Source organism: Lepeophtheirus salmonis, chromosome 9 (genome assembly GCF_016086655.4).
Source record: "Lepeophtheirus salmonis chromosome 9, UVic_Lsal_1.4, whole genome shotgun sequence".
Taxonomy (NCBI): domain Eukaryota; kingdom Metazoa; phylum Arthropoda; class Copepoda; order Siphonostomatoida; family Caligidae; genus Lepeophtheirus; species Lepeophtheirus salmonis.
The window spans coordinates 7,095,763-7,104,644 of record NC_052139.2 but is presented as its reverse complement, the minus strand read 5'-3'; the positions used below and the strand labels follow the sequence as shown (position 1 = coordinate 7,104,644).

General features: G+C 29.5%; 1 protein-coding gene across 1 annotated transcript; it reads left to right on the top strand.

Moving 5' to 3' along the window:
* Positions 1-496: 496 nt before the first annotated feature.
* LOC121124542 (SET domain-containing protein SmydA-8) lies at positions 497-2,274 on the top strand. The gene is made up of 2 exons (XM_040719705.2): positions 497-1,730; positions 1,791-2,274. Exons 1-2 carry the CDS (start codon positions 573-575, stop codon positions 2,136-2,138), a joined length of 1,506 nt encoding a protein of 501 aa, XP_040575639.1. The 5' UTR covers positions 497-572; the 3' UTR covers positions 2,139-2,274.
* The last annotated feature ends 6,608 nt before the right edge of the window (positions 2,275-8,882 follow it).

The following is an 8,882-nucleotide window of genomic DNA, read 5'->3' as shown; positions in this document are numbered from 1 at the left end:
CTGCAAAAATTACTCAGACCTTCTTAGTAAACAATATCGCTTTCTGGGACAAGATAATGTGCCTACCATATAGTCCTGATGTAAATTCCCTTGACTTTTCTTACTAGCTGCAAAGTGAGAGAAGGGTCTGTAGCATTTGTCACCTGAACGATGAATCCATATAGGCATCTGTCTACGAGGTCGTGGGATACCATTGATCCAAAATTCATTCGCAATACTTATCATTCTTTTTGTAAGATGCTTGTTGCCATCTATGAGGCGATATAATAAATTAGTTTTATATTGCCTATGTATCAGAAAAGGATAAATTAAGATTTTTATTAAATGTATAATTAAAGAATTACATTTTTTTTCTTTTTCCATGTGTATGTTTCAAGCTTCCACCCGGTACATGTGAAATGAAAGTGACTTGTAGGAATAGCTATTTAATGCAATATACCTCTCGCAGAGAAAGTAATTTCTGACGGCAAGTGCGATGAAAGAGTATGGTAAAAAAAAAGGAAATAGGTTAAGTTGGAAAGACATCAAGGCTTACTATTATTTAAATTTGAAGCGGGACTGAGTTATAAGAAATGACGGTTAAAAACTTGTGTTTTCTTTGTCAGGAAATATGTAATCGTCAATGTAGTTATTGTGAAGTATATTTTTGTGCAGACAATCATTTTGAATCCCATCGGAATGATGGACATTGTTTACCATATACCATCTGTGTTAACCCTAAATCAGGACGGCATTTTGAAGCAACAAGGGATATATCTGCAGGGGAAACAATTTTGGTTGATGAGGCGTCTGTTGTTGGTCCAGCAACAAAAACTGAGCCTCTATGTTTGGAATGTTTCAAATCCCTTGATAAAGTTTCGAAAAAATCCTTATGTAAATGTGGATTTTATTTATGCTTAGAATGCATCAATTTAAATGGAGGACATCATGAGTTGGAGTGTAACCAAATACAAACAACAGCAATGCATATTCTGGAAATGGATGATGGATTGTATAAAAAACTAGAATATGCATGTGTATTTTTACTTAGGTTCTGGATGCTTCGAAAGTATAATCCTGTGATATGGAATAGACTCAATTTACTGAGCAGTGGTGAAACTAAGGATTTGGAGAAAACTAAATTTGTGGAAGACATGGTCAAAGTCATGCAGGTCAAATTAGGGGCCAAGGATATAACTTCTCAAGACGTACATCAGATGATGGGTATAAAAAGAACTAATGCTAGTAATCTTTCTTCCATTGGGTTGGATGGAGCAAATGCTCTTTATCCTACTTACACTCTGATGAACAGCCATTGCTATTGTAATTCACGATCCACCATTGATCCAAAAACATTTCAAATGAGAGTGAAAGCAAATAGGGATATCAAGTCTGGAGAAGAAATCTCTACACGCTATGTGACAGTTCTTGAAGGTCAACCCCGACGAAGGAATTTGATTTGGAGTGGATGGAAGTTTATTTGTGAGTGTGAAAGATGTGAAGATCCCACAGAGTTTGGAACCTATTTCTCTGCAATCAAATGTCTTAAATGTTCATCTGGATTTGTCTTACAAAAAAGTTCAAATGGGTTGGCATCTCCATGGATGTGCGAATCTTGTCAAAAAAGTTATGGGAATCTAGAAATTCAAAATATAGTAGATAATTTAGAAGTCAGGATACATGCTCATCAATCAAATACTACCTCACTTTCAAGTCCACATTCTTTTATTTTAGAAACTCTCGAAGAACAAGTAATTAGTATTGCTAATAAATTTAAAACTATACAATTTATATATCTTTTTTGTTCAAAGGTACATCCTTCACATTTCTTAGTGGTTGGACTCAAAAATAAATTCTTCTTTCATTCTTATATTCAAAACATAAGTAAGAAATTTTTTGATGGGTTAAATGAAGAAGAAATTAATCATCTTAATAACAAAATGAAGGAACAAATTAAGTATGGGTATCAAATCCTTTCCTTAGTCGAAACATTTGACCCTGGTTATAGTAATCATAAAGGCACAATCCTTAAACAACTTGCTACACTTAAAATGCAGTTTGCAAAATTAAGATTTTGCATAACTAAGGATCAAAGTGAATATAATGATCATATGGGTAGCTCTATGGAAATGATAAAATCAATTGCTCTTTGTATTTAAGAAATGAAGATTTACCGGGCCATATCCCTCAGCCAACATGTACTTGTTAAATTTAAATAATAATTCGATGTCCAGATGACATTAATTCTTATTAATATATTACTTTTTTTAATAAATCAATTATTGTATGTTTTTATTTATTTGGAGAACTCATTTTTACTAAAAGCGTCTATAGTTGTGGCCTGCATTGTCATATTAAAGAGAAAAGATAATGGCAATGTATATATAAAATAAAATATTATAAATTAGAATTAAGATGAGATTTATTTTTGAGTGCGTGTAGCTAAAACTCAGCCCATCATAATAAAAAAAGGGGTATACATAAATTTAGATTTAACATAAATTTCTACACGTTTTTAGCATCTGTGCAACCTGAAAAATGCGTTATAATTTTCTCAATGGGTTATATTTTTATTTTTTTTTATGGTTGTGAAGGGAACATCCAAGTATTTAGTAATTACGTGTATGTGTGCTCATGAAAGAGGGAGAATAACATTGAATATTTTTCTGGGAATTATCTTCTATTTCATAAAAGCAAAGTGTGTTTCTTTATCAAGCACATAATTACTCCAAGTAATACTGGGTACTACCCCTCCTAATAAATCAAAGAATCTATAATAAAAAATATATTCGGGGAAATTTCAAATTATTCACCTTTTTGAAGAAATATCATCTAAATGTTTAATAAACTAATTTTTAAAAAAATGCCATTCGGTAAATGTTAATAAAATTTATTTTTTAAAAGATCATGTTTTGTGCTAAAATCAAGGTAAATAGAAATACAGAATTAGGCTATCATGTAATCGAGTGAACTAGAATTTTTAATTTGATGCATCGTACCGACTGCTAGGCAAGACAGAAATATTTTGACAAAAGATACAACTTATCATAGTTTATGACTTCAATATTGCTAGAATTTTGAATTTGATGTATTGTACCGACTGCTGGAAAAGAAAGGGAGATTTTGACTCACGAAAGTAAAAAAAAGAAAAAGCGGATATAGAATTTAAAAAAGTATTGATAAACGAGAATCCATTAGAATTTATTTTGCATATAAATAAATTCACAATATCAATATTATTAAGGTTGATGGAAGTCAAACATCAGTCATGCATGGTTTATGGTATAACTTTGTACTTCTATTAACCTTGATTACAAAAGCATGGTCTATATTACCTTTAAAAAAAAATGAAAGTCGGAAAATTTGAAAAAATTCTAGTTGGGCTATTTATAAGGATTTTTCTCCTTCTTTCTCTAAAAATAAATTATTTTCCTTCAATTTAATATTACTGTTAAGCTATTGCGATATTTTTAAAACCGTTTGAGCCAATGCCCTCTATTATACAAGATATGGGATGTCTACAATCAATAAGTTAATAATTTTAATTTTTTCGAGTATTAAATACATTTTTTTATTTAATATTTTGGTATAACTAAAATATCTGTTTTTCTATTTATTTTTCCAAACTAAGAATTAGTTGGTGAGTTATCTTCTAAATTAATAAATCAAATTGTGCTTGTTTGTAAGGCCTAATAACTCCGACCAATGCTGGTAAATACTTCTTGTAATTTAGTTAACGCAAAACATTTCATTTTACAAAATCTATTGATTGATATGTAAAATTTAAAAGAAAATTATATGTGTAATTGTTTACATTCCAATTCACAGCTAAGAGTTAAATGTTATAAAACTTTGTCATTAAGAAACTTCATTGTAAATAAATTGATAAAGTACTCGTAGACGAACGATTTACTATGGTATTGTCCACAAATAAATAAGTAAGCAACCTCACAACCTAAATGCGACATTTGCTGCATCTAATCCCTTCATAGGCAGTTTTATAGTATCTTCAATTTCTTTTATATTTTTATAAATAATATCAACTGATATCAATATCTAGAATAAATCATTCAAATTGTATGAATAACAGTAAAAACAAAGTAAAAATGAAAACATATTAACTAGTACAACTATTTTTTATGGATCCATTCCAATCATCGTTAAGTCTATAAGTTAATTTTTGAGTAGTATCGGAAGAAGAGACACAGTAGAACTAACTTAATTCCACAAAATCCAAGATAAGCAATATGGAAAATAAAGAAAAGGAAAAATACATATATTCTCCACAAAAAAATTAATTTCACATCCTGTCATTTTTTACAAAACGAAGAAAAATTCATAGCAATTTAATTTTTTTCAGCAACAAAATTTGTTTATAAAATTGTAATGTAAACTTTGTGGCTATGTTATTCGTTGAAAGAAGTACTTAGACTAAATTGTTTTGCTTCTATAACATTTCGAAATAGGTATTAAAATTTGCTAAAAAACAATTAATGCATAATAAATTAAAATTAAACAAAACATAAGATGTATTTCCATATATTATCATAGGCTATGTTATTCTTCAGCAATTTATATTGCAAATTGATTCCATCCAAAATTTCATATTAGTAAAAAATATTTTTGTCTATTTATATTTACAATGAGTAATAATTGTAATAGGTTTGAATATTTGTTTTTCCAGATATCCCGTGCATACATATAATAAAAAGCAATATTTCAGTGCTATTTTAATTATGAAGCTGTACATTATATAGAGTGTAAAAACAAAATCTAGTGCTTTAGATTCCCGAATTGTTTTGGTATGTATGCAAACAAAATTGCACTTTTTTTTAATGGTAGAATATACATATATAATATTCCCTTAGTAGCCAAAACACCACCATGGAGTCAACTATAAACATTTCAAGCCTATTTCTTTTTCAAAGGAAGAATGCAGGTGCTCTGATGTGATGATGGTGGTAAGCAGGGATTGGAATATGAGCAATGCTGAGGTCTCATAGCTGACAGAAATTGACATGAGAAGGGTTGCAGAGATGAGGAAGATCTCGTTGGATATTTGGTCTCCTCGCTCGCTCGACCTGAATCTGATATTTCCTTTTGTCTGGAGCTACATTAATTCAAAGCTCAACAGAGGTCCTCATGCCATTATGCCCAATGGTACATTAAAATCTAATATCTTTTAATTTTAAATTTTGAGAAGATATAAAATATTATTAACAAAATAATTTCAGCAAAAATAATACTACAAAAAAAAAAAAAAATCCGAGCTCTAGTGATCATTAATGTAGCCGCCCTTAGCGGCAATGCTACTATCATTGTATAGGCAGTAGGTCTGGCACCCACTGCCGATGTAGTTATCCATCATGGCGTCTCAGTGCTGGCTGACATTGGCCTTTTGGACCTCAGTGTTTGGATGACAGATACTGCAAAACTGTCCCTCGACATGCACCCAAAAAGTGTAGTCGATTTGGTTTGCATTACGCTGTAGAGGACCTAAAGTATAAAAAAAAAGTAGAAAAGAATCACCTAAAATAGTCCTGCAGCGAAAAGATGGTTTTTTTGTCATATTCTTTTAATTTACACTCATAAACTCCATTATAATCATAAACAGAAGTACAATCTACCAAAAATTGTTTGTGACAGATCATATTTTGATGAAAGAAATTTAAATAGATGTGACTTATTTAAAAAGGTAAGTATTTTCTTTAACTATGTGAAAAAATATATAATACAAAAAGTAAGTAACAAGATTAAATACAAAAAAACAAAACATATTGTCATCATGAAAACTGCTTGATTTTGTTGTAGAAAGCTATAAATGTTAATTGGAGTTTTTAAAAGGTATTTATTTGACTTTAAAAGAATGGACACATTGTAAAATCTTTATAAAATATAGTTAATTTAATGGAAATTGAGTAAAAAAGTTTTTTTATCTATCCATAAGTACACTTAATCTTTTAAAAATATTACCATTTTGGAGCATAATCAATGACATCAAATGGGAAAACAGTATCTTTAAGGCATAAAAGATTTTATGATTTTATATTATTTATATTTTAATATAGGCTAAAATAAAAATATGGGTATCACTATATTTTAAGTAATTTTACCTACACTACAGAACAAAATTTAGGTCTGGAAACCCATATTTATTATTGATGATGCAAATTTTGTGTATTTATTAGACGTTTTGCTTTTTTGGAATATGAAGAATCAATTTACTATACTCAAAACCTCATTAAAGACGGAGTGTAACACTGAGGAGTGTTTCGGATTTATAATTTATAATAATCCCCTTTTTCCCTTATCCAGCTGATTGTAACTGATTGAATGAAATGTCATGACATATTAGTTGTTCTCCATTAATATATTTATTTTATTGATAGGATTACTATGCAGATTTTCAATTTTTTTTTTGTTATTCTTTTCATAGAACACGGAAATGGTCCTTGAAATTTTTAATCCGGTAAAATTGTTTCAAAATTGAATATATGTTTATGTGAATTATGTAACTAATGGTAAGAAGTAATTAATATTTTTCAAAGATGAAAAGTTCGTAAAAAAGTAAAATTAGTCTATTAAATTTCTAACATGAATCAATAAATGCAAAAAAAATAAAATAATAATAATAACCTTTATTGAAATTTAAATATTAATTTCTTTAAAGTATTACTGACTTTTTACAATTAGTTAAATTATTCATTAAGTATATGTCATTTAAAACTTTTTCACGTAAGCTTACTTTGCTTATTTATTAAATTCTGTATAAGAAAATTAAAAGTTTTGGGTCTTGGGTCATAGTTCAGGGGTTCTTCATGGCCTAGGATCTTGATAACATGTAAAAAGGCTTTTAACCACCCTTGAGACATTATTTTTTAGTTCTCACTAAACTTATTCAATACTTGAAAAAGGTCAAAAGGCAAAGGGCCCTTTGAGTATGTTTTACTTGAAAGTTCTTCCTATGGTTTCTTTGTATTTTGACTTAATTAATATCACCCAAAAAACTTTACTGATACGGATTGTCGATTCAGAAATATACTTCCACTTCCTTCCTCATTCCTATAGAAACTGTCCTCTTTTTACCGTGATGATAATATTGCAAATACTTTCTGTGAAAGGGGAATAATATCACAAAAGATCCACAATTTTTAGTAGAACTTTTTGGTTTCATATGCATATTTTATTAAGTTTGTTCATCCTAAATGGGACTAACCCCTCGACTGCTTTGTTAACTATGCTTAAAGTCTTTCCCCGTTTTTGCGTAATGTTTCTTCCTCACTATGGCGGGAAACTTTAATACCCATCAGTGATGCAAAGTCAACGTATGAATACGAAGGAAACTTCTACATAAGTTCACATTCCATAGACATTGTGTCTTTGATAGGTTGCCTTTAACCCAAATTCCTTTAGGAATTTGGGTTAAACCATTTTTAGTTTTCGTAATGTAGGTTTTATGATCTTTCAATTTACTTAATTTTTTTAGGATTAGACCCCTTTTGATGAAACCATATCAAAGAAAAAATTGTAAAATTTTGTTATCTTTCGAATACTGGAACGTTTTTATCAATTTCTACTAGATATAATTTTTATCTATATAGTTATTTCACGTCAGAATATGGCTTTAAGTCAAAGTTATGCTCAAAACTTGATTTAAAAAAATGAATTATGGGTCAAACCTGCTCTTATCAAAATTTTAATGGTGATTATTGTGTTCTAGGACTTAATTAACAAAAAAACATACGGAGTTTAATCGACAGGTAAAAATACTGATGCATAGTGTCACTACCTTGTATACAAGTTTATCTACCAATTTATTGAAAACTGCATATAATGGCATTACCTTGTGGATGATGTGGAGTAGTTTTGATGTTAATGTTTCTAAAATTTAGTCTGAATTTTTTTCAACAAAATTGATATACATTGTCCTCCAGGATCAGTTGTAATAATTTTGGGATTTGGGGTCCTTTTTTAGCTATTAACATTTGGAAATAAACCAATTAAATCTAAATTTAAATTAATTTTTTTTCTCTGGTAATTTGATTTTACAAAAAAGTAATTTTAATCCAGAGTTGTTTTTGTTTTATTTCAGAACTCACAATTGTTGACAATTTTTTTAATATTTACAGACATTCCATGAAAAAAATATTGCCCTTCTATCTTTTTGTTAATATTTTTAGCCATCTAATCTCGAACATCACACCAAATATTATGACTGTTTACCTCGACTTGCTCGGCTAAAAGGTAGTAATTATTTGTCTCTTTATGTTTAGTATATTCAACCTCCCATTCTCTCCAGTCAATGAAGTCTAACTGAAGCATATTAATTATTGACAGAAAATTGGCAGGCACATTCGTTTTGGCTGAAATATGTTTCAATGTGATGTTTTTTACACTTAATTCTTGAAAATCACAAAAATACTTTGCAGGCCATTTGGGATTTTTATTAAAATGTCTAACCATGTCTCTATTTGCCAATAGTTCCCTTCCGAAAGCAGAGTATATATTTCCTATATCTGACAACGCCCTACCATAGACACCTAAGGGATGAAATTTACATCCCTCCCCTTGCTCTAATACATCAACTATTCTACCCGGAAGCGTCAACACAAATCTGTAAGTATTTTTCAGGAACTTAATTTGCAATATTGTTATCGAATCTTGTTGTTTTTTAAACGATTCAAGGCATCGGTAACGAATGAAAACCATTCCACTTTATCTTTGTACCTTTAATAATTTCATAAAAAGACTTGATCATTGACCCTATTTGAGTATGGAACGGCGACAATAGATTACCATACCTACCTTATTTGCTTACTTCTTTGACGGAATGAGGTTGTTTAAATTGTTTTAAATCGGAAATCTTTTTATGTATAGGTTTAATTCCCTTGTAAGAAACGGTA